General features: G+C 33.2%; 1 protein-coding gene and 1 non-coding gene across 2 annotated transcripts in view; one reads left to right on the forward strand and one right to left on the reverse strand.

Moving 5' to 3' along the window:
* Positions 1–20,485: 20,485 nt before the first annotated feature.
* Positions 20,486–27,473, reverse strand: part of LOC129290003 (uncharacterized) — a 15,204-nt gene continuing 8,216 nt past the window's right edge. The window contains 3 exon segments of the mRNA XM_054926729.1: positions 20,486–24,946; positions 25,267–25,847; positions 25,992–26,205. Of these exon segments, the coding sequence (XP_054782704.1) occupies positions 20,486–24,946; positions 25,267–25,847; positions 25,992–26,205 (5,256 nt within the window).
* On the forward strand, positions 25,520–25,624 carry LOC129291916 (small nucleolar RNA R71). The gene has a single exon (XR_008588810.1). It is a non-coding gene; the product is annotated as a small nucleolar RNA R71 (small nucleolar RNA).

Genomic DNA, 27,473 nt, shown 5'->3' on the forward strand with positions numbered 1-27,473 from the left:
GCTAGAAGTCACAAAACAAGCATGGCAAAAGTCATGAATCAAGCAAAGGTATGAAACCCACGAAAACAAACGTGAGTAAAATACTCACAAATACCATCCCTCCGATCCACATGCATTGGCCTTCGCATGGGATTAGCACATTCTATAAGCACCCTGCTAACTAGGTGAATCATGATGCGCCAAAGGCTAACGGAACTACCGTTAGCATCCAGTGTTCTAAAGTTAGTATCTTTTAGTAAAATTAAGTATGTATGAAGCAAGAAAACAATTTCAAACAAACAATTTCAAACTTTTTTTTCTCAACTTTCAGACATTGTTCAACTATTATTTTTCATCATTACTTGTCAATCAATATAAACTATAAGTAAAATCAACACATTTCCATTAATAAAACAATTATTAGAAAAATAGGATAAATAAGAACATTGGTACAATTTATGAAGGATTAATAGTAAACTTTTAAATAAGGAGATTTTATAAACACTTTGCTAAAAATTTATTCAGAATGCTACTCACTCAATTGATTTTTCAGAAATTTTATAGTCAGACTACATCAATTCCTTGCTTACTTCAATGGTGCTTCAAATTAATCTAACATGTACACCAGTACATTTTACATCACTACTATTTCACTTAGTAATATAAACAAGCGAAATTAACGCTCAAACTCGTCAATTATTTATTAAATTTCTCAATAACTCCTTAAGTTTCCACCAAACTCTTCAGCAACTTCTACCAAATAATCAATAACACTAGACAATATTTACTCACAGCCATTAACATAATTCTTATTTCAAGTTTAACAAAATTTTAATTATTATATAATCTAATAATTTCTCTTTATGTGCTACATAATTTTAATGAGTAATTTAATTTTACTACTTGCATGTAGAAAAATTTAACAATCTTATATCTACAAATAAATTTTTTAAGCATATTTTCCAGCTCTAAGAAAATATTTATTATCAATTAAACTATGAGGCAAACACCCAGGCAAAAGTCCAACAACCCCCAACATTTAATTTCTTCGTTAATTTTTAAGTCGGCATTAGTAAAATAGCGCACATATTATCTAAACGACACCTAAATTTCTCATTCAAGCTTTTCCACGAACATGTTGAAGGCACTCTCCATGGGTTAAGTCACAAGACCATAGCTATAACCCAACATCTCCTTCACAAACCATAACAGCACCATCAAAAAGAGCAACGAAAATCGGCCAGTCAAAGGAAAAAAATGAATCAAACTTTCATACACACACGCATGCACTGCCAGTCGTTGAAGAGAAAGAGAGCTTACATGTTGAGCACGAGCACACGCACGGATGTCAACCTGGAACAGAGACAGCCATAAGGAATGACAAGCTAATGAATTCCAGCAACTCCATGCTCTCTCAGTGACAGAAACACACGATGGTACCTGACACACACACCTCACGGACAGAATAAAGAAAAGAGTTTTGATCGCTCTTCCAGCCACCGCACAGCAAAACAAAACAGAACAGAGACTCAGCTCAGCTCCAGATAGAAAACGGACGAACAATGGAAACGCACCAGTGAATTAAGAGGCATGCCGACGTTGAGTAATAGAACAAGTCGGAGGTGATGAGGAAGGGTTTGACGGTGGAGGGAGCTCAAAGTCGGTGAAGAAACAAATGCGACTGCTCTGTTTTTCTTTCTTCCACGCGAAGATATATTATCAGATCAAAGGAGTTTTTCGAAAATTGCACTGAAAGCCCAAAGAAAATTACAAGAAAGACCCAATAAAATTACAAAAGGACCCAAAATTTTTTCATAATTTAATATGAAATAAAAAAATCAAATCAAACTAAAAAAAAAACTTATTTAAATAATATATCCCTTGGGAGAAACTTGTTTTATTTAAATTAAATTTAGGGTCATTACAATACCTTCAAGAAGGAAGAGGACATGGCAGTTAATTTAGACAAGCTAACCATGCTGAAGGTCTTGCTTCTCTCAATTCATCATAGCAGCATGATTCCTCATTTGAATAACAAATCCTTTCAACAAAAGAATACTAAAGAATTATTGAGGATCTGAAGAAGGAGATTAAAGCATTATCAGTCACTGGTGCATAAGTCGGAGCAATCACTACAAAAGATGAAAGGGAATCCTCAAGTTTAAATTCTCTTGCTTTGTCTTCTATAAATAAAAATCATGCTCACTGGCTTTTAGACTTAGGGGCCACTTGTCACGTGGTCATAGCTTGTCATATCTTGATCATTATGAAGAATATGTTGGTCCTCCACTCAAAATTAAAATTCCTAATTCTGAAAAGTTATTAGTCACACATGTTGGGTCTGTTAAACTTTTTGATGATATTGTTTTATATAATATTCTATATGACCTAGGGATATGCTATGATTTGATTTCTATATCTTGCCTCTCAGATGAATAAAAGTGTGTTGTTGCTTTTTTGTGGCAAAACGAAGTGATTGGTAGAATAATATTAGGATTATATGTTGTTGATGAAGACTCTTATTCTTCTAATGTTTTAGCTAGCAATGTCACTCATGATAGTAATGTTTAGCATTTAAGACAAGGCCATCCTTCAAATTCTATACTCAAACATGTTACTCCATTACAGATCAAATTATCTCTATTGATGTTTCTAATTATCACTACTATAAAAATGTAAATATAAGATACCATAAAAAATGATGATTAAATAAAAACACGTTATATATGAAAAAGGTGGATGATGGTCAGAAAATAAATGACGGGTGTTTAAATACCCGTCATTTATTGTCAGACATTAAATGATGGATTTTTAAAAAACCAATCATTTATTTCAACCCAACATTTCATTTTCTGTAAGGAAAAAAATATAAAAAAATAGACTTTAAATGATGGGTTTAGGAGAGCTAAACAATGAAGAACAAACTCTTCTTGATTTCTCATTGGCGTGATTGCCAACACTTGTTTCAAGAAGAGAGATGAGCATCTCATCACTTACAAAAGTGGAGCCTCAAGGTCACAGATTGATTTTCTTTTGGTTAGGAACACAAATAGAAGACTTTGTAAAAATTGTAAGGTGATCCCTGGAGATGCTGTTACGACACAACATAGGGTCCTAGTCCTTGATGTGTGTATTATGAGTAAAATCCAAAAACGTCGACAAGTAGTAACACCAAGGATTAGGTGGTGGCAATTAAAAGGTGAGAAGCAAGATATTTTCAAGCGAAATCTTTTGGATAAAGGAATTTGGGAATCTCAGGGAAGTGCTAACATCATATGGGAGGATATGGCTAAAAAGATACGGGAGGTTGCAAAAGTAGTTTTGGGAGAATCGAAAGGTTCTGGTCCGAGAGATAAGGAGTCTTGGTGGTGGAATAATAGTGTACAGGACAAAATCAAGTATAAGAAAAACTATTTTAAAGCCATACATTTGTGTAACAATGAGGAAAATTGGGAGAGGTACCGTATGGCTAAGAAGGAAACTAAGAGAGCTGTGGGTGAAGCTCGTTCTAAAGCTTTTGAAGAATTTTATAAGAACCTTGAGACGAAGGAAGGAGAGCAAAATATTTATAAGATTGCCAAGAGTAGGGAAAGAAAATCAAGAGATCTAGAATAGGTAAGGTGTATTAAGGATGAAGAGGGAAGAATTTTAGTTACAGATGATGAAATTAAAAATAGATGGGAGACTTACTTTTCTAAACTTTTCAATGATGGAGAGGATTCATCTAGTAACTTGGAGGATTTAGTAACTGGTAAAGGAGAACAAAATTTGTCATTCTATCGAATAATACGTGATAAGGAGGTAAAGGAAGCTCTTAAGAAAATGGCAAATGGTAGAGCCAACGAACCTGATTGTATATCTATCGAAGCGTGGAAATGTTTAGGTGAAGAAGGGGTGAGATGGTTAACTAAGTTATTTAATGTGATTTTACGGTCCAAGAAAATGCCTAATGAGTGAGGAGAAGTACATTAATTCCTATTTATAAAAATAAAGGAGATATTCAGAATTGTACTAACTATAGAGGGATTAAACTCATGAGCCACACAATAAAATTGTGGGAGAAAGTAATTGAGCAGAGGTTGAGATTGGAGACAAGTATTTCTGAGAATCAGTTTGGTTTTATGCCAGGTAGATCAACTACAAAGGCGATTTATCTACTAAGGGGATTAATGGAAAAGTATCGTTGTAAAGATAAAGATCTACACATGGTTTTTATTGATTTGGAAAAAGCTTATGATCGTATACTAATAGAAGTGCTTTGGAAAGCGTTGGAGAAAAAAGGAGTACGGATTGCTTATATTAAAGCCATACGAGATATGTATGAGGGGGTAAAAACTAGTATAAGAACACCTAGTGGTCAAACAAAGGATTTTCCTATAAAGATTGGACTACATCAGGGATCATCTCTGAGTCCTTATTTGTTCAACTTGATTTTAAATGTTTTGACGGAACATATTCAAGAGGAAATCCCGAAATGTATGCTCTTCGCGGATGATATAGTTCTTATAGCAGAGACAAGAGAAGAGGTTAATTGTAAACTTGAGTTATGGAGGAGGATATTGGAGTCGAAAGGTTTTCGTCTAAGTAGAAGTAAGACGGAATATTTATATTGTAAATTTGGTAAAGGAATATTCAACAATAATTTGGAAGTGAAATTGGGAGATCAAATTATACCTCAAGTGGAAAAGTTTAGATATTTGGAAGCCATTATTCAAAATGATGGTGAAATCAGTGGAGATATTTCACATAGAATTCAAGCTGGGTGGTTTAATTGGAGAAAAGCTAAAGGAGTTATTTGTGACCGTAAGGTGCCTAATAAACTTAAAGGAAAGTTTTATCGCACTGCTATCAGACCGGCAATGTTATATATTAGTGAATGCTGGGCTCTAACGGGACAGCAAGAGCATAAAGTTGGAGTAGCAGAGATGAGAATGTTACGATGGATGTGTGGACATACACGTAAAGATAAAATTCGAAATGAGCACGTACGTGAAAAAGTGAGGGTGGCACCTATTGAGGAAAAAATGGTAGAAAATCGGTTGAGATGGTTTGGGCATGTACAAAGAAGACCAAGGGAGGCACCAGTGAGAAGAGTGGAACATATAACTTTGAGTCCGATTAAGAGAGGTAGAGGAAGGCCTAAGAGAACACTCTTGGAAGTTGTTGAACGCGATCTCTTAATTAATAATATTCTTAAAAGTTTGATAAATGATAGAGCATAATGGCGTCTTGCAATCCATGTAGCTGACCCCACCTAGTGAGATAAAGGCTTGTTGTTGTTGTTGTAGACTTTAAATGATGGGTATTTTAAATACCCGTCATTTAAAGTCTAGACAATATATGACGGGTATTTAAACAACCGTCATATATTGTTGCCCAACCTTTTAGTTTCTTAAAATAAAAAATAAAAAAAATTAAACTTTAAATAATGGATGTTTGAAACACCCATCATTTAAAGTCTGAATAATATATGACGGGTATTTTAAACACCTGTCATATATTGTTGCCTAATGTTTTAGTTTCTTAAAAGAAAAAAAAATTTTAAACTCTAAATGACGGGTGTTTCAAACACCCGTTATTTAAAGTTTTCGAGATATATGACCGATGTTTAAAACACCTATCATATATACATGAATAAATTATGGGTATTTTTTTTAAGTTTTTAAGATATATGACCGATGTTAAAAACACCCGTCATATATACATGAATAAATGATGGGTATTAAAATACCCGTTATTTATTCTTTTTTTTATTCAGTTTTCAGTCTCATTTTTTATTCCCGCCCGTTCGTCTTCTTATGTATTCTCTCTTCTCCACTTGCACATGAAATTGGTAGAAATCTCTTAATAATCTTCCATTGTTGCTGTCGACCACCTTCATCCTCTCCGACGTGAAAGTGCTACCACCTACGTCGTCCGTTGCCCCTCTCATTTGCTTCCTCTTTGTCTTTCATCCTCTCTTCTCCAAGGTACGTGAGTGTGTGATTTCTATAGTTTTTCTTCATTTTCTACTAATATCCTTAGATTTCTAGATTATGAGATTGATTTATTTAATGTTATAGATTGTTTTATTAGTTGATTTTTATTGTTTAATTTTCTCCTCATTTATTGCCCATTTTGATATTGTGGGGTGTCAAAAATTATTAATGTTTGATGTTTTATTGACTTAAAAATGGTAGTAGATGATATACTTAGCCTTAGGATGATTATTAAGATAAAAATTAGTGATCAAAATAGAATATTTATGATGATTGTATTTTTCTACAAATTTTGACTAATTATTTCAATAATTTTTAATTTAAATTTCATGCCTTGTTTAATCAGAGTAGTTTTATTGTTCAAAACTACATATTAAAATGTACTAATGTACCAATTTTTATTACAATTAGAGTTCATTTTAGTGATCGAAACTGATGCGTAGTTTTTCTAAAAATCATTTCTATTTTATTGATATTTTTATATTTGGTAAAGAATGATTTGTTCTTGGCTTGGGACTACTAATATAGGATATGTGTAACCTTAGAATGATCAATGAGACAGACAACACTGATTCAAAATGATGTTTATAGTATTTTTCTTTTTTCTATGATTTTTGAACGAATTTTAGATAGAATTTTATAATAATTAGAGTTAATTTAAAAATGATATTTTGTGGGAATTTTTGTTAGTGTTGTGATTGTATATGGTTGAAATTAGTTTGTTGAGTGAGATGCCAGGATTGTAAAGAGGATTTTAACTCGAGAAATACTTTCTTTATGTCGTTATGCTGTCGAATTTTTTTCGGCGGTTGAAGGAGTATGTGAATGCTCATGTATTGTGACTCACGATTCATTAATTACTCTATGTTATATGTAGAGTAGTTAATTTCTTTATTAATAATCTTTCTATCATTCCTTTCCTTTCCACATTCATGAGTCACTAATCACATTTCTTTGAATAAAGTGTCTTTTAGATTAAAAAGTTATGGATAAAGAATAGATGTTTGCCAATTGATTAAATAAAGAGTATTTGAATGGTGTGAAAGAGTTTATGAGATTTTTTCTTGAGCATGTAAAATACCCTAGAAGAATAGTGTGCTATTGTGTAAGATGTGGTTTTTTGAAGCAAATTAGTACATCTAAGTTGGAAGACCATTTAATGTGCTATGGAATTGATGAAAATTATAAGTGTTGACATAAGCATGAAGAGACTACAGAGGATGAGTGTACTAGTAATTGGGAGTATAAAGGAAGCTTTGAATCAGATAATTATGATACAGATACTTATAAGGGTGATTATCTTGAAGAGATGGCCAATGCAATTGAAAGAAAACTTGAGGATTGTTGAGAAAAGTGGATGAGTGCACAGGATGAGTGTACATTGTTGATGAATGTGTTCAGGAGCTTGCCTACAAGTGTGTAAGTATATTAACTTAACACTTTTTTTTATATCCAATCAACTAATTTAACTTTCTTATTATATATTGCATAGGCCAAGATCGAGAAAAGTGGCACGCCTGATGATGATGTCTTGGGCAAGGCATTGGATAATCCTGAACACCTTGGTCAAGTTAGGGGATATGGCTTCAGTATTTCAAAAAAACAAATATTCGGGTCACAGAAGAAGGCAAGGTCAACAGAGAATGTGGGTGCAAGGGATGAGATTGCCACCTTGAAATAGGAGCTATCTAGGCAATGGGACATGATTGAAGCTTTGCTAAAGGACAAGGAGAGGCGGGAGGCAAGTTTCATATTAGTCCTAGCGAGAAAGGTAGTTACAGTGTCATGCAGCCTCTTAAAAATCTCCTTGAGGTAAAATATTATTAATTTGTTTCACTTATGTTTTACTATTTCTATTTTTCATAACTTTAATATAGTATATTACTTATTAATATACGGTGAGAACCTATGTGAGTTGTTGGCAAATAGCCCAAAGCGTCATGTGGTTGCTATTGATCAAGTGTTTAATTTACCAGGAGACATGCTATATAATATGCCACTTCTTGCATCCTATGTACGTGTTACTATTGGTGTGTCGAAGGATTTGAACTATCCACTACCTATTTCCACTGAAGACGTAGGGATTGTTGGAGAGGCGATGGGTAGTTTTGTTGGATGACAAGCTAGTCAAATTAAGATGCCAAGTCCAAAAAAAACTAGCAAAGATGCATAGTAAAAAAAAAGATGATACCCCGATCTAGGCTCTCTTTTAAAAAGGAAATCTCTCATAAAGTTGTACCTGAACAAGAGCCTTAATTGCCAAGCCAACACAAAAATTTACTCCAGGCATACATAACGATTCATAGGTCTAATCCTCTAGTCCTATAAATCCCGTTCGAGGCTGGTATATATGGCAAAGACCAATATGATATGCTTTCACTTAATATTGTTGATGAAGTGCTTCAACATGATATGATCAGTCTTATTGTTATTAGCTTCTACATATAGTAATTTTTTTCTATATATGGATAGTTGCTTTAAAGCAAAACATACTAATTTACCTTTCTCATCTAGTGAAGTAAAATATGTATCTTCTTTTGATTTACTCCATGTTGATGCTTGGGGACCAAACAAAGAACTAGCCTATCAAGGGTATAGATTCTTTTTAATTATTGTAGATGATTTCTCTTATGTTACTTGGATTTACTTGTTGCATAACAAACATGAAGTATCTTAGCATTTGAAAAATTTCTTTAACTTAGTAAGGAATCAATTTGATGCTAAAATTAAAAAATTTGTAGTGATAATGGTACAAAATTTCTCAATCATGATCTCTCAACTTATTTTCTAGAAAATAGTGTTCCAGATGAAATTACTTGTGTAACATCCTGAATTTTAATCCCCTAATTAATTAAGTTTAATTAGGATAATTAAGTAAATTGTAATGGTGTATGGTCAGGGAGGTTTAATGATCATATTAGTTTGTGTTTCCACCCTAATTATGGGTCTAACATCAAGTCAGGCCACTCAAGTATCGAAAGGAGAAGAAAATAAAAATTTAATGTTGCTGTGCTATACGCCGCAGCATGGAGTGTTTCTGTCAGAGCACACAGACACAATTGATACAAGATAGGACCTCTTTGGGCCATGCACCACGGCACATTGTGCGCTCGCGATGGTGCACAGCCCTTTTCTACAGAAATAAGTCATGAGATTGAGATGAAGAATAGGGAGAAAGAATGAGAGAAAGAGAACAAGTGTCACGTCCTAAAAATTGAGGGTGACCGACAAGGGATGTAAACCACATCACGCATCCCTCAAGCCTTAAATCAAGAGATTTTTCAATTATTAAAATATAATTATATTTATATTAATTTATAACATGCACGGCCATTTTCATCTTAATAAAAGTTTCAATATTTTTGAAGAAATATGGCAAACCTCCCCTACAAATAGAATCTTTCAAAAACTCTACAATACAATGTTTTATACAAAAAGATCATTTTAATCAAGAGCTCAGCTCCTTCCAGCTAACAGACAAGATATGCAACAAAATAAATAACTTAGCTATAGACTATGTGGAGCACCTAAATATAAATTTACAAAAATAAAATTTCACAACTCAAATTTTACATTAAAAAAAAAACTTCAACCTTAGGTCCTTTAATTCTGGTCTACAATAAATCCCCTCAATATTCATTAGCAGAAGGTTCAGCATCGACTACACTATCTGGACTAAAATCATTTTCAGTGAATAATGTCCCAATAACAAATAATTAAACATAAATAAAAAGAAAGTTAAAAATAATTTTATTATTTAAAAAGACAACGATCTTCATAAAAATTCAAATAAATTCAAAATAAAAGATTCTATATAATTTTAAATAAAATCTTAAACCATTAAGTTATTATATCAGATATTATTATTACTTAATTTGAAGGAAGAAAATAAACGAAATAAGTAATTAAAAACATATTATTAATTAAAACTAATGGGATATAAAATCATTAAATAATCAAATTCATATTTATAAAGATTTATCAGAACAATTAACAGACGTGGATACATAGTTTACAAGGGTAAGTAACCAGACGTGGTTGAAGCCATGAAACAGACGTGGATACATAGTCCATGAGGATAAGTAACTAGACGTGGTCAAAGCCTTGAAACAGATGCAAGTACAAGACCCATGAATATGAAATGTGAGAATAGAGCTCAAAAAAATCAAACTAGCTAGTCATTAATCGTGGCGCGCCAAGGGCTAACGAAATTGCTGTTAGCAACCAGTGTTCTGTATACAGTCCCTTCTTAAATCCACTTTCAGACATGCAAAAAAATCATCACTTTCAAAAATATAATTTCTCTTCTAAATACCAAACTCACATGAAATATATAAAAACATTGATTTATCTGAATATGAAAATTCATAACTAATATCCCATAAATTGTTCACCAATTTTTATAGTTGACTTTATCAATTAAAGGATTACTAAAATTTATAAAAGCATTTTCGTCATTCTAAAAAAAAATATAAGTCAGGACTCCAAAAGCAAAGCAATTTAATTAACAAAAGTAGCTAAAGCAAAAAATATATAAATACCTGAAAATTATTAAAAATAATATTTTGATAAAAAAAATTTTTAACATATAAATTGATTAGGACGTTATTTACTTACCTGAAATGTTCCGAAGATTCAAAGTTCACCTCTTATAACTTCAATCGAATGTTTTCTCTTTTAAACACCCTATAAAATATATTAAGATCTCAGTTGACACTGAATAAGTTCAGGAGTTCTCTCCCAACATTTTCACCCCGAACTATAATAGATTTGAAATTTTTGAACCAAGACTTTACACATAAAATTGCTCAATAGCCATTGCTAATTACTCCATTAAATTAAGCTTTTTATTAGGACACCAAGTGTACATTATTTCCAAACCACACAATAAAACCTTTTAACATTCAACTAGCTACACACATATCTCCACCAGGCTTCATTGTTAAATTCTTTTATAATATTCAAGTTAGGTTGAAGAATCATTAACATCCAAGTTATATATATTTCTTATGTGAGTTAGTTAAATCACAAAATACATATTCAGATAAAATTTCTTCTAACAAGCATTTTATTAAACACTTTATAAGCATCAAATCATAGACTAAGACCAACTTTTCCCTCATCAATTCTAACTCCCAAAATTTACAATGAAGATATTTAAATCCATCAAACTCCAAAATATATATATATATATATATATGCCTTAATAGAAAATTAATCTCAATCACAAATGAGTCCCAATTCTTATCTATGCATTTCACATGGTTAAGGAAAAATAAAAGTCCACAACTTAGCCAAAACACACGCACAGGACAGCAAAAAGAAAGAGAACTTAAAGTTCTATACCTCATATTACCAGCCAGAGACAGAGAAGGGAAGGAGAATTCGAAATTCATGCTGAACAGGGGAAAGGGGACTTTCAGTTATTGCAGCAACAGAGGAAGAAAATAAAGGGACCAACAGCAACCTCTTTCAGTACAACAATTTTTCAGCTAGATTCCAGCTGAATCACGTTGACAGTAGCAAAAAGAGGAAGAAGAAGGTGTAGCTCAGCAACCGTGAAGCAGGAGGAGGAGGAGAGGAGAAAATCTGAAGCACTCCCACCAGCACGCTGACGATGAGTAAAAAGAGAGGAAGTTAGACGGGAAGCAGAGTAGGGAGAGCTGAAATTCGAGGTCCACACGCACACGGACGATGTCGCAGCAAGGGAGGGGAAAACGATTGGCGACGCACCTAGGAGAACTCGCGACTCAAGCTTTTAGCAGCGGCGGACGAAACTCTGGACTCACCAGCACCGGCGACAGCTGAAAACTAAGAAGGAAGTACAGGGGAGAAGCATCTCGATCTGTCTCTATTGGCGGTGAAGAATTAGAGTGTTTGTGTCGGTGAAGGAAAGGAAGGAAATGGATTGGACGAGTGCTCTGTTGTCACGTTAAGTGACATAAGTTCTGTACAAAAAGATAATTGGAAAGCCTACAAGAAGAAATTATAAAAAAAAAATACAAATTTTTTTCATAATTTAAAATAAAATAAAACTATATTTTTTTAATAAAATTTAAATTCTGGTCCTTAAATATTTAAGATAAGTTTTTTTAAATTATTATTCTTCACTTATTATAAAATTAATTTAAATAAAATATTAATTAAGAGAAAAATTAATTTATATTATCATTAAAAAAATTTTGATCGTTACATTCTCTTTTCCTTAACAAATTCAATCCTCCGAATTGAATGAATGTTTATCTTATTTTTTTTTAAGTTGAAATATTTGACATACATCTTACTTTCAACTTCCCACGTAATCTCTTCTTGGAAATGGTTATGCCACAGCCTTCACTGACTCATATATATATATATATATATATTTTTTTTTTTTTTTTTTCCAGTTGTTACTTCTTTATTTCTAACTGGAAGGGTCACAATGACTTCCTCATGAGGTAAATTTGGGCCTATTTGAATTCCTTGTTTAGGCAAGGCAAAGTGAAATTATCCAATATAGTTTGTGAATCATTTCATAAAACGAAGAATTCTATCATTTGAACACTGGTTCTCAATATAGTACTTGAAAATTAATTTCCACAAAACTAAATTGGATGCTTGCATGCAAATAAAGATAGAGCGAGCATACTCAAGGTTTTCGATTTTGGGATCAACACATAGTGATAAGAGTTGAAAAGATATTGAAGGGTACTTGAGAAGGGATACGACCTGGAGTTGTTTTGCTTCTTGTTGGGTTTTACAGAACATCAACCAAGTTGAGATTTGGAAGAAGATTTGAATGTGAAGAAGAAGCGTGTGGCAACTTTGTCATTTTATAAACTCAGATGCAGAACACAACCTATTCCTAAAACATGGTACAACTATTTTGGATAAAGTTATTTGATCTTCTTCTTCTTCTTCTTCTTCTCTTCTTCTTCTTCTTCTTCTTTTTTTGACTTGGAGAATAGCTAGAACATCTTTAAACTAGACCTTTTTCACAAAGAAAATAAATCTTGGGTTAGGATCATGCTGATAGGAACAACTCAGCCAGTCTTCCAATAACATTGCACGTTGGCTTAAAGTTAAGCTATCAATAAAGACTACAAGATATTGAGAACTAAAAGACAGCAAGCATTCCTCAAACTCTGAACTTTTGAGTTTTGACCAATGTCAAGTTACATGGCATGACAAAAGTCAAGTTCAAAACGAGATGACAATAAACATTGCTTGTACTCAGAATCCTATTGTTAATTTGAGGCATCAATAATAATTAACCATATTATACCATAGGATAGTGGGCATAATTTTAACCCAACACTTGAATACTAGTTTGAGCCAAAAGAAAGTAAGACCAAATCATAGAAATTACTATCACTACAAAAAAAATTGACTTTCAGCGACGACAAATGTCATCGCTGAAAGTCAAAAAGTCGCCATTGAAAGTTTTCAGTGGTGACAAAAAGTCGCTGCGAAAGCTCTTGTCGCTGATTCAATCTATGGTGACAACAAAAGTCGCCATTGAAAGTTGAGAATCTGCAAAAGTCAAAAAGTCATCGCTGAAAGTTTTTAATGGCGACAAAAAGTTGTCATAATGTCACTGCGAGAGCTCCTGTCACTGATTCAATCTGTGGCTACTTTTTTGAAAGTTAAGAATCGGCGGCGACAAATGTTGCCACAGAAAAGAAAATTTGTTGCAGCCAAACGATAGTTGCCACTGAAAGTTAAAAATCGATAGTGACATTTTGTCGCCACAAAAACCACACATCAGCAGCAACTATTTTTCTCGCCGCTGAATGTTAAGTATCAGTGGCGACATTTGTCACCGCGAAAGCTACCAAAAAAGTTGCCGCTAAAAAGTAATGTTGGTTCATTTACACACATAGCACCACATCACAGTCCACATGGCGCCCCACCTCATGCCACGTGGTGCCATGTCACCCTTCACGTGGTGCCCCACCTTGCACCACGTGGCACCATGTCATCCTTCACGTGTCGCCCCCCACCTTACGCCACGTGGCACCATGTCACTCTCCATGTGTCGCTCTTATCACATACCACGTGTCATCATGTCACCAATTTATATTTGCATTTTGAAAGTTGTCTACTCTAAGGTTTGAACCCGTGACCTCCTCCTTTTATATCAAACCATTTTGCTACTGAGGTGAAATGAACTTATAGTCTATTATTGCATAATTAAATACACACACACACACACACATATTATAAACTATACAAACACACACATATATTACATATTAAATATTATAAAATATCATTACTATCCTTAAATACTTCAATTTAATTCTTTTGATTTATAAAATTACAAATTATATTATTTATTTTGTTTAAAGTAAACTATAAATATAATTGATGCAATATCATTTGTATTGTTTATTTTAATTTTTTTTACTTCTTGAGGTTGTTATATTATTTATTTTAATATTCATATTTATAATTATAATATAAAAAATATCTAAGAATAAATAGTAAAAATATTGATGATTATACATTAGTTTATAATTATTTATGTTTCTAAACTAGCATCAAACTTTAAAGTTACTGGTGTTAAATGTTGAATTTAAATTGAAAAATTAGATTAGATGAAATATCATTCTATGAATTTAAATTGAAAAATTAGATTAGATGAAATATCATTCTATGAATGAATAAATTTAAGTATTACATGTTTAATTATTATAAACAAGTAGTGTTATTGACTTCTACATTGATATGATGACTTATGCTTTCTCTCTCTTCTCTTCTATCTTGAATATTTAAGATTTTTTACATATTAGTTATAATTTTAAATTTAATTTGTTTTAGTTATTAATTAATCAAAAATATATATTAAAAATTTCATGCTTATTTTGGCCATTAAATATCTTAACTGTCTTTTAAATAAAATTATCTAAATAAATTTCAGTTTATCTAACAGACTTCTAAAAAAAACATATCAAAACATAAGTTATATTACATTTACTGACTTTTTTTCTAATCTTAGTTTGCTAACCTCGATTAATCTTAACCTTGGTTATAAATTTTTTAATACAAACACACACATAAAATAATATGGTTTGTTTAATTCTTTACTTTAACTCATTAGCATTAAATAATACCTTAACCTTATCTTAAAGTTATAATTCAACCATAGAATATATTAAATGAAAACTCATTATATTATTTTATATATTCATTATAAAATTACAATAATACAACAAAATTAATGTCTTAAAATATTAAATATTAGATAAATAAAAATAAAAAATTATGATGATAATACAAAATCAAACTTTCAGCGACGACATTCAAAATTGCAGCTAAAACTCTCATTTTCAGCAACGACACTAAAAAGTCATCGTTGATTCTCAACTTTCAGTGGCGACATACAAGTCGCTGCTGAAAATAACAACATAATTTAAAAAAAATTCTAAAAATGTTGACAATCAGCGGCGACACTAAAAAGTTGCCATTGATTCTCAACTTTTAGCGGCGACTTATATGTCGTCACTGAAACTTACAACATAATTTTTAAAAAAATTATAAAAATGTTAATAATCAGCAGCGACACTAAAAAGTCACTGCTGATTTTCAACTTTCAGCGGCAACTTGTATGTCGCCGCTGAAAGTTACAACATAATTTTTAAAAAAAATTATAAAAATGTTGACAATTAGCGGCGACACTAAAAAGTCACCGTTGATTCTCAACTTTCAGCGGTGACTTATATGTTGCCGCTGAAACTTACAATATAATTTTTTAAAAAATTATAAAAATGTTGACAATCAGCGGCAAGACTCAAAAGTCGCTGTTGATTCTTAACTTTCAATGATGACTTGTATGTCACTGCTGAAACTTACAACATAATATTTTAAAAAAAATTATAAAAATGTTATCAATTAGCGGCAATATTAAAAAGTCGCCGCTGATTCTCAACTTTTAGCGGCAACTTGTATGTCACTGCTGAAATTTACGATATAATATTTTAAAAAAATTATAAAAATGTTGACAATCAGTGGCAATACTAAAAAGTTGTAGCTGATTCTCAACTTTCAGTAGCGAGTCGTATGTCACCGCTGAAACTTACAACATAATTTTAAAAAAATTATAAAAATGTTGACAATTAGTGGCAACACTAAAAAGTCACCGTTGATTCTCAACTTACAGCGGCGACTTGTATGTCGTCGCTAAAACTTACAACATAATTTTAAAAAATTATGAAAATGTTGACAATCAGTGGCGACACTAAAAAGTCACCACTGATTCTTAACTTTCAGCAGCGACATACAAGTCGCTACTGAAACTTACAACATAATTTTTTAAAAAAATTATAAAAATGTTGACTATCAGCAGCGACACTAAAAAGTCACTGCTGATTCTCAACTTTCAGCAGCAATTTGTATGTCATCGCTGAAACTTACAACATAATATTTTAAAAAAAATTATAAAAATGTTAACAATTAGCGGCAATATTAAAAAGTCGCCGCTGATTCTCAACTTTTAGTGGCAACTTGTATGTCACCGCTGAAATTTACGATATAATATTTAAAAAAAATTATAAAAATATTGACAATTAGTGGCAATACTAAAAAGTTGTAGCTGGTTCTCAACTTTCAGCAGCGACTTGTATGTCACCGCTGAAACTTATAACATAATTTTTTAAAAAAAATTATAAAAATGTTGACAATCAGTGGCAACACTAAAAAGTCACCGCTGATTCTCAACTTACAGCGGCGACTTGTATGTCGTCGCTAAAACTTACAACATAATTTAAAAAAATTATGAAAATGTTGACAATCAGTGGCGACACTAAAAAGTCACCACTGATTCTTAACTTTCAGCAGCGACATACAAGTCACCGCTGAAACTTACAACATAATTTTTGTAATAACCTTAAAATTTTTTTTAAAAAAAGAAGAAGATAAATTAAATGATTTTTTTTATTGTTTTAAATATATAATAAATAGGGAGTAATGATTTAGTGGGAACTATGGTAATTTGTTACTTGGAGGTAGGAGGTTCGAATCTTACCTATATTAGAGAAAATTTCATTTTTGTTGGCATCGAATGAAGTTACCAAAATGCCCTTACCTCTTGTGTAATTTTAGAAAATATTTATAGGGTTTCTTGTAATTTTCCCTAATAAACATTATCTCTTTAAATTTCTTTCCCTGGTCGGTCAAGAACAGAGCACGAGGGGAGAGAGGGAGAGAAATTCTGGGTCTAGAAATTTCGAGCTTCTCTGTCTTCTCCATCGGTCTTCCTCATCCTTCCTTCTCCAATGTTCTTCCCGTGTCACCGGCGATCGTGGATGCTCAGCACTGCCTTGCAAAAATGCCCAGGTTCTCCATGATTCTTCTTATCTCTGTTTTGTTTTCCTTGCTGTATCTATGTGTCGGTGTGCGTAAAAGGCTGAGTTTCTGGAGGCTGTGGACGGTTGGAAACGTCCTTCTTGTTCTTTTGCTGTCAGTGTGTCTCTGTAGGTGCTGCCATTAGCGAGTCTTTCTTCATGCTCTCTGCCTCTGTTCCTTTTCTTTTTCGTACTGCTGTTCTATCTTGCTGTGCACATCTGGATTGTTGGCTGATGGAAGAAATCAGGTCGCTGGAGTGGGTGTACTGATCGCCAATCTGAATCAGCGCTGAGTTCCTTTTTCTTCTCGTGAGTGATGCTCTGTTTTCCTTCTTTTTGGTTCAGACAAATATCTTATCTTCTCTCCCTATTCGGTTGACAGCCCCTTGGTTTCTTCCTCCTTTATTTTGTTCGTTTGTGGTTGGGAAGTGAAGGAAGAGCTGATATGGTGCTGTGGAAGGATTAATTCGTGGGTTGAGGCAGAAATATTGCTATATTCTTCTTCCCCTGTTCAGTTGTGGATTCAGTTTTCTTCCTCCCTCTGTGTGTGTGCACTGTCGGTTAACTAAGGTGAGAACTCTTCAGCTTTCTTCCTTGATGAACTTGCGTGAGAGGAAGTGTGAGTTGATATTGAAATTACAGAATTTTTTTAGAGTATTCTACTGCTGTTGCTCGTTGACACTACTGTCGAACAGCACCAAAATTAATAAAAACTAGATTTTGCAGTAAAGTGCAACCTAGGTCGTCTCCCTAAGAGTCAATAGAGTAACTATTTAAATTATGATTATGAAAAGGTAAATAATGGGGGGGTTTTTTTTATGATGAAATTAAAAACTAAATTATAAATAAATAAATAGAGGAAATTCAATTAAGAAAATTACCGACAACAAGCAGCGCAATCAATCACAACCCAATCACCTAAATTTAACCTTCCTCGTCTACAAAATAAATTAATTTTATTCAACTTTATTATTCTGGTTTCATTATAATATTTCTCAAATTATCATTCAAGAATTAAACAAGAAGTTAAGTTATAGATTAATTGAAATCTCCTTTAACCCACAACCTAACAATTGTTTTATAGCCACACCAAAAACAAAGCATGGATAATCACCCAAGCCAAGCCAAATTACTCTTACAATGCTATATCAATCGATTATAGCAATTAAAACCTCAGATAAAATTTATAACTCAAAAATTATGCAATAAAGCTACTCTAATCAGTAATAGTAATTAAAGCATAAAATTTAGAGGTAGAGAGAAGAAGAGAAAATTGGAATAAAGCTAAAATAAAATCTTTCCTGAATATTAAAGACTCTGATTAAAATTTAGGATCATGGTTTGTGATTGATCACACCAAAAAAAATTAGCTCTCCATAGAATTAAAAATCAAACAACATGAAATGAAAAATTGAGAAGCCATCACCCAAGAAATTGGAAGAAGGAAAGACGAATGGCGATCGCTGCTCTGTTTCCCTTCTTTCCTTTTTTTTTCCCAGATCGTGCTTCCTCTCCGTCCCCCATCTATTCATATATATATATATATGAAAAGTGGACCCTAATTAAAAATTACACTAAATAATCCAAAATAAATTCAAATAAAATTTTAAAGATTTGATTCTTGATTTGATCTCCAAGCATGCCCATATTCTTCTTATCCAAAATATTCTTCATCAATATCTTTCAAATTGAATCTAGAAAATCTGCACAAATAAAATAAAATTAAATAGCACCTGTGCAAAAATATTAAAGATATTATTTATATTTTAAAATCAAAGATTTAGTTAGTTAAAATTCCAAAACTGAATATTAGCTAATAAAATCAAATAATATCTAATTAAACTCAATTAGCCTTAAATAAATAATTAAAAGTCTAAATTAAAAGAATAAAAATATATAAAATTATCATTTATCAATTCCCCCACACTTAGACTTTTGCACTCCTGGGCAAAACTTAAATCTCAAATTTCAAGAAAAGAACTGTGGAAGCAACAAAGAATAAGAAATAATTATAGCTCTTCAACATTTTAACACTTTAATCAATATCTCTTATATTGAGAATAACAAGTATCATGGCAATTTCATTTGGTAAGAATAAATTAAGCAATAGCCCCTCACAAAGGTCAAGTGTTTAACTCTCAACTCTCAAATGTATATAGGTAAGTGTTTCACTCAAGTTCCCCTATTAAAACCTCACTACCATAGGCTTGTTTATCATCTAGGTCTCCACTATTTATGTCATATGCAATGTAAGAATCAATAGGACTTTAGTTTAGGTTGTAATGGGGCTTAGGTAAAGGTATGATATAGGAAAATGAAGGTTAATAAACTTTAGGATAATGAAAAGTATATTTGAAACGAAATATATAGAATGAAAGAAACAAAATAAATTGATTTGGGTTTATTTTTCTCTCTTTATTTTGTTTTCCTTTCCTTTGCTTCATGCATTTTTTTTTTTTTTTTGTTGCGTTATGACTTTTATGCTCTTTCTTTTCTTTTCTTTTCTTTTCTTCCTTTCTTTCTTTGCTTTTTTTTTTCTCTCGTTTTTTTTTTCAAAATAACCCAAATCTCTCTTCAAGCATATTCTTTCATTCCAACAAATATTATAATACACTTTTCATCACCTAAAGTGGGGTGAGAAGAATGAAAGGAAAATATTTTTATAGGTTATGTTTTCAATTGGCTAAAATTTTAAAGAAAAGGTTTAGGCTCAAAGGGGCTAACAAGGGATAAATTGCATGGGATGGCTATTTGGCTAAGTAGGCTAAAAAAGAATGCCTAAATCATCTTCATGCAAAGCATATGCAATTATAGTCTCAACTAAGAATCAAGACAAGTTCTAGAGTGGGAGTAGTGATAGCAGAATACACACAAAAAGAGAATAATATTAGGCTCAAATCTTTACAAGCTAAAGGCTATCACATTAATTCATTGAAACCAAACTCATGCCACTTAACTTAAATTCTAAACATAAGATCAATTACTTATCATGCTCAAATGCATTCAAACTAAAATTGTCTTAAATTTGCAACTTCGCACAAATTATTTTTTTTATTTTTTTATTTTGAAAACAAGAACACAAAAATAAAAAAAATGAAAACAAGAAAAAAAATTAGAAACAGCAAAAAAACCTCCCCCCACACTTAAAATCTACAATGTCCTCAATGTAGAACATAGTTCGAAAGATGTATAGGAAAATGTAAATTAAAAGTGAAGAGAAATGATACAACCTGATCGATTAAGTGTTATCTTGGAGGGAAGACTCCTCCACAATGTGTGTCTCAAATCCATCATAAAATGCTTTAACCGATGCCCGTTAACTTTAAACTTTGCTCCAGTAGATTCTGCCATAATCTCTACTCCACCATAAGAAAACACTTTAGTAACTATAAAAGGACCTTCCCATCTAGAACGAAGTTTTCCTGGCATAAGTTTCAATCTGGCATTATAGAGTAACACTTTTTGTCCCACCTTGAACTCTTTTCTAACTATCAGCTTATCATGTATTAACTTGGTCTTTTCCTTGTAGATTCTTGAATTTTCATATGCTTCCAAGCGAAATTCTTCAAGCTCTTGCAATTGATATTTTCTTTGGGCTCCTGCTTTAGTTAAATCCATATTGCACTGCTTTACTGCCCAATAAGCTTTATGCTCAATCTCCACAGGTAAGTGACAAGCTTTCCCAAAAACAAGCCGATAAGGAGACATTCCGATTGGAGTCTTGTAGGCAGTTCTGTATGCCCACAATGCATCATCAAGTCTCTTACTCCAGTCTTTCCTATTAGGTTGCACTGTTTTTTCAAGAATCTGCTTTATCTCTCGATTCGAGACTTCAGCTTGCCCATTAGTTTGGGGGTGATAAGGGGTAGCCATCTTATGCACGACCCCATACTTACCCAATAAACTCTGCATGCTCCGATTACGAAAATGGGTGCCTTGGTCACTGATAATGGCCTTTGGAATACCAAACCTGCAAAAGATATGTGATCTAACAAAATCTACAACAGCAATAGAGTCATCAGTTCTGGTGGCTTTAGCTTCCACCCACTTAGAAACATAATCCACAGCTAGTAAAATGTAAGCAAATCCAAATGAAACAGGAAAAGGTCCCATGAAATCAATACCCCATACATCAAATATTTCACAGAAAAGTAAAGGTTGTTGAGGCATCTCATTTCTACGGGAGATATTTCCTGTATGCTGACATCTAGCACAATGTTTACAAAATGTATATGCATCACGAAATAGAGTAGGCCAGTACAATCCAGAATCAAGAACCTTTCTAGCAGTGCGTTGTGGACCAAAGTGTCCTCCACAAGCAAGTGTGTGACAAAAATGCAATATGGATTCAAACTCAATGTCAGGAATACATCTCCTAATAATCTGGTCACTACATATGCGCCAAAGGTATGGATCATCCCATATGTAATATCTAGCTTCCCTCTTGAACTTATCTAATTGATGTTTCTTTAAATGCACAGGCAATGCAGAGGCAGCTAAGTAATTAACTAAGTCAGCATACCAAGGAGTAACATCATGCATAGCATATAAGCATTCATCAGGAAAATTATCATCAATAGGAATAGAAGGAACCATAGGAGATTCAATGCGACTCAAATGGTCTGCGACAAAATTCTCAGCTCCACTCTTATCCTTTATCTCTAAGTTAAACTCCTGTAGCAAGAGCATCCATCTGACTAATCGTGGCTTTGCATTTGGCTTCCTTAAGAGATACTTTAATGCTGCATGATCAGAAAACACAACAACTTTTGCATTCAAAAGATATGATCTAAACTTATCTAATGCAAAAACAATAGCTAAAAGCTCCTTTTCAGTGGTAGTATAATTGGCTTGGGCTGCATCTAAAGTTCTGGAAGCATAAGCTATGACATGTGATTTCTTATCAACTTTTTGTGAAAGTACTGCGCCAAGAGCATAATTAGAAGCATCACATAATAATTCAAAAGGTAAATCCCAATTTGGCGGTTGAATGATTGGTGGAGTGGTCAATCTCTTCTTTAACTCATCAAATGCTTGCTCACAAGCTTTATCAAATTTGAAATCCACATCTTTCTGCAGCAATCTTGAGAGTGGTAAGGCTATCTTGCTAAAATCCTGTATAAACCTCCTGTAAAATCCTGCATGTCCAAGGAAAGAACGGACCTCTCTAACACTAGTAGGATAAGGTAAAGAAGTAATCACATCTACCTTAGCCTTATCAACTTCTATCCCCCTCTCAGAAACAACATGACCCAATACAATACCTTGTCTAACCATGAAATGACACTTTTCAAAGTTTAATACAAGATTTTTCTCAATACATCGCTCAAGTACTTTATCTAAATTTACTAGACACTCATCAAATGAATCTCCATATACAGTAAAATCATCCATAAAAACCTCTATGCAATAGTCTAGCAAATCTGCAAAAATACTCATCATGCATCTCTGGAATGTGGCTGGGGCATTGCATAATCCAAATGGCATCCTCCTATAAGCAAATGTGCCAAATGGACATGTGAATGTTGTCTTCTCTTGGTCCTCTGGAGCTATGCAAATCTGAAAATAACCTGAAAAACCATCTAGAAAACAGTAGTGAGATTTGCCTGCTAATTTCTCTAGCATTTGATCAATAAAAGGTAAAGGGAAGTGATCCTTCCTGGTTGCATTATTTAGCTTCCTGTAGTCGATGCACATCCTCCAGCTATTTTGCACTCTCATAGGAATCAACTCGTTCTTTTCATTCTTTACAACTGTGATCCCGCTCTTCTTTGGCACTACCTGTACTGGACTCACCCACTGGCTATCAGAAATAGGGTAAATGATACCTGCAGAAAGAAGTTTTGTTACCTCCTTTTTGACCACATCAATGATAAGTGGGTTAAGCCTCCTTTGAGGTTGCCTACATGGCTTTGCACCGTCTTCCATTAAGATCCTATGCATGCATATATCTGGACTGATGCCTGGAATGTCAGCTAGTGTCCATCCTATAGCTTTCTTGTGCTTTCTCAGTACCTCTAACAATTTTACCTCTTGGCAAGGATCAGAATCCTTTGCTATAATAATCGGTAATTTCTTACCTTCATCTAAGAATGCATATTTCAAATGTTCTGGTAGATCTTTCAATTCAAGTATAGGTGGCTGCTGAATAGAGGGAACTAGCTTATCGATAGTTAGCTCATCAACTCCACAAACCTGCATTCCATCAAAAGAAGCAGCAGTATCTTGTTCTAGAATACTAGAATTATCATTATTAATAGAATTACATGACATAGAGTTGATAGCAAAGTCTATAGTTCTTTCAGAGTCAGAAGCAATCATATCAGAGTCACTAGAAGTTTCAATGCCAATATCATGCATGGATTTGAATAACTCAACAATATCATCAGAACCAGAACAGTCAGAAGAATCTTCATAAATAATAGAGTCAGAACAATGTGTATTGCTATCTAAATCAACAATCTCAAGAGAACTAGAAACCATCTCATTGTAAAGCTCATCATATGTATCATCAATTAACATATCAAGCATGCTCACATTAATAACAGAATGATCCTCTATAGGATGTTTCATAGCCTCTAAAAGATTAAATTGAACAACACGTCCTGCAAATTCCATGGAAAGAGTACTATCTTTAACATTAATGATAGTATTAGCTGTCTTAAGAAATGGCCTACCCAAAATCAGTGGTGGTGGCCCATGACTATCATTTTTACCCATATCCAAAATATAAAAATCAGCAGGAAAGACTAAATCTTTTACCTTAACTAGAATGTCTTCAAGCATACCACTAGGATAGGCAAGTCTCCTGTCTGCTAATTGGACAATAATCCCGGCTGGCTTCATCTCACAACCCTGCAAAGAAGAAAATAGAGACTTGGGCATAACATTTATCGCTGCACCAAGATCAATCAAAGCGTTAGAAAATTCTAAATTTCCTATAGTACAGGGTATAGTGAAACTCCCTGGATCTTTGCATTTTAAGGGCATAGGGGGTTGGCACTGCATTCCTTCATGAAATAAAGCTGATACACTTCTTCCTAGATTGACCTTCTCGTTAGCTTTGAATCTTCTCTTGTTCGTGCATAGGTCTTTCAAGAACTTTGCATATTTAGGAATTTGCTTTACTGCCTCCAAAAGGGGAATATTGACTTCAACCTTCTTGAAAACATCAAGCACTTCTTTCTCCAATTCAGCTTCCTTTAACTTCTTGCTTTGAGTCTCCCTATTTGGAAATGGAAGGATCTTCCTTGGTTCCTTTTCTTCATTAGCCTCCTCAAGTGTGACTTGTGTTGCTGCAGCCGACTTATTCTTGATAGATGTTGTGGAGGGCTCTGGAAGCTCCTTTCCACTTCTAAGAGTGATAGCACTAACATTACTACAATTAGGATTTACAACTGTTTGAGAAGGCAACTTTCCAGAACCTTGACTCTTCAATTCATTAACGGAGGTGGACAACTGCCCAATTTGATTCTCCAATTTTTGGATTACTGTCTCAGTGCGTTGTTGAAATTGAATGTTATTAGTTGCCATTTGCTTCATTAACTCTTCTAGACTTGGTCCATCATTTTTAGACCCTGAAATAGGAGTAGATTGCCTCATTGGTTGCATAGGCTGTGAATTTTGACCTGTAGCATTATATTGTTTTGTTGGCTTCCTCCATATCTGAAATTAGGGTGATCTCTCCACCCTGGATTATAAGTGTTAGAGAAAGGATCATATTTTTGGCCCTGTTGCATAGATCTAGTTGGAAAAATCCCAGCACAATTCTCAACTCTATCATCCAACTGTGGGCATTGATCAGTAGTGTGTGTGGCTAAAAAACAGATGCCACATAGAGGCCCAACTAAGGCAGAAGATGTGGTAGCTTGCTGAGGATTATAAAATTGAGGTTGTGCACACGTCTGTGAGGGATACGCCTGTGGAAAAGTTGGCACTGCTGGTGAATTCATTAATTTTTGTTGTGTTAAGGCAATGTGCCGAACCATGCTAGAGAGCTCCTCCATCTTGTTCTCAAATTTAGGATCATATTGTGGTGTTGGAATCTCATTCACCCCCTTAACTGCTTGGTTAGCTCGTGTCCCAAATTGTTGAGAATTTTGTGCCATCTTAGAAATGAGATTCATGGCATCAGTTGGAGTAAGTTCTACCAAAGCACCACCAGCTGCGGCATCAACAAACCACCTATCTGTTGGTAAGAGACCTTCATAAAAATGTTGAACCAGCTGCTGATCAGGTATTTGATGGTGAGGGCAGCTGGCACATAATTTCTTAAATCTCTCCCAATATTCATGAAATGTCTCCCCAGTCATCTGACGAATCCCACAAATATCCTTTTTAATTGCAGCTGTGCGAGAGGCAGGGAAGAATTTTTCTAAGAATAACTGTGTCATTTGATCCCAAGATGTAATGGCACCTGGTTGCAAGTAATACAACCAATCTTTTGCCACTCCATCCAATGAAAAAGGAAAAGCCCTCAATTTGATTTGCTCTTCTGAAACTCCTTGAGGCTTCATGGTGGAGCACACAATATGAAATTCCTTCAAGTGCCTATTCGGGTCCTCTCCTGTAAGACCATGAAATTTAGGTAGCAAATGTACTAAACCAGATTTCAATTCAAAACTAGCATTTGCATCTAAATTAGGATATTGAATGCATAAATTTTGATAGTGTGCATTAGGAGCAGCCAATTCTTTAATTGTTCTATTACCATTATTATTTTCAGCCATATTTTCCAACTTAACTGTAGAGTCTAAGTCAGATTTAGAATCACTAATAATGCTATCAATCAATTCAGACAAAATTTCAGAGATCACACTATCCCTAATTTTACGGTGCTTTTGATTTTTACGGTTAGTACGACAAGTTCTCTCAATCTCAGAGTTCAAATCAATTAATTTATCTTGTAAAGATCTTGTCATGCACTAATAAACTGGAAAAACAATGAAAAACACCTAAAACAAGTAAAGACAAAATAATAATAAATCTTGAAAAAAATAAAAATACTAGAGAAAAAAAATAAAAAAATAAAAATAATGAGAGAAAAAAAAAACTAATAACCAAACTCAAAAAGTTAACACCTTTGACTCCCCGGCAACGGCGCCAAAATTTTGACACTACTGTCGAATAGCACCAAAATTAATAAAAACTAGATTTTGCAGTAAAGTGCAACCTAGGTCGTCTCCCTAAGAGTCAATAGAGTAACTATTTAAATTATGATTATGAAAAGGAATAATGGGGGGGTTTTTTTATGATGAAATTAAAAACTAAATTATAAATAAATAATAGAGGAAATTCAATTAAGAAAATTACCGACAACAAGCAGCGCAATCAATCACAACCCAATCACCTAAATTTAACCTTCCTCGTCTACAAAATAAATTAATTTTATTCAACTTTATTATTCTGGTTTCATTATAATATTTCTCAAATTATCATTCAAGAATTAAACAAGAAGTTAAGTTATAGATTAATTGAAATCTCCTTTAACCCACAACCTAACAATTGTTTTATAGCCACACCAAAAAAACAAAGCATGGATAATCACCCAAGCCAAGCCAAATTACTCTTACAATGCTAATCAATCGATTATAGCAATTAAAACCTCAGATAAAATTTATATAACTCAAAAATTATGCAATAAAGCTACTCTAATCAGTAATAGTAATTAAAGCATAAAATTTAGAGGTAGAGAGAAGAAGAGAAAATTGGAATAAAGCTAAAATAAAATCTTTCCTGAATATTAAAGACTCTGATTAAAATTTAGGATCATGGTTTGTGATTGATCACACCAAAAAAAATTAGCTCTCCATAGAATTAAAAATCAAACAACATGAAATGAAAAATTGAGAAGCCATCACCCAAGAAATTGGAAGAAGGAAAGACGAATGGCGATCGCTGCTCTGTTTCCCTTTCTTTTTTTTTTCCCAGATCGTGCTTCCTCTCCGTCCCCCATCTATTCATATATATATATATATAGAAAAGTGGACCCTAATTAAAAATTACACTAAATAATCCAAAATAAATTCAAATAAAATTTTAAAGATTTGATTCTTGATTTGATCTCCAAGCATGCCCATATTCTTCTTATCCAAAATATTCTCATCAATATCTTTCAAATTGAATCTAGAAAATCTGCACAAATAAAATAAAATTAAATAGCACCTGTGCAAAAATATTAAGATATTATTAT

The sequence above is a fragment of the Prosopis cineraria genome, unplaced genomic scaffold (assembly GCF_029017545.1).
Source record: "Prosopis cineraria cultivar Desert tree isolate PC_DT_omini unplaced genomic scaffold, ASM2901754v1 PC13, whole genome shotgun sequence".
Lineage (NCBI taxonomy): Eukaryota > Viridiplantae > Streptophyta > Magnoliopsida > Fabales > Fabaceae > Prosopis > Prosopis cineraria.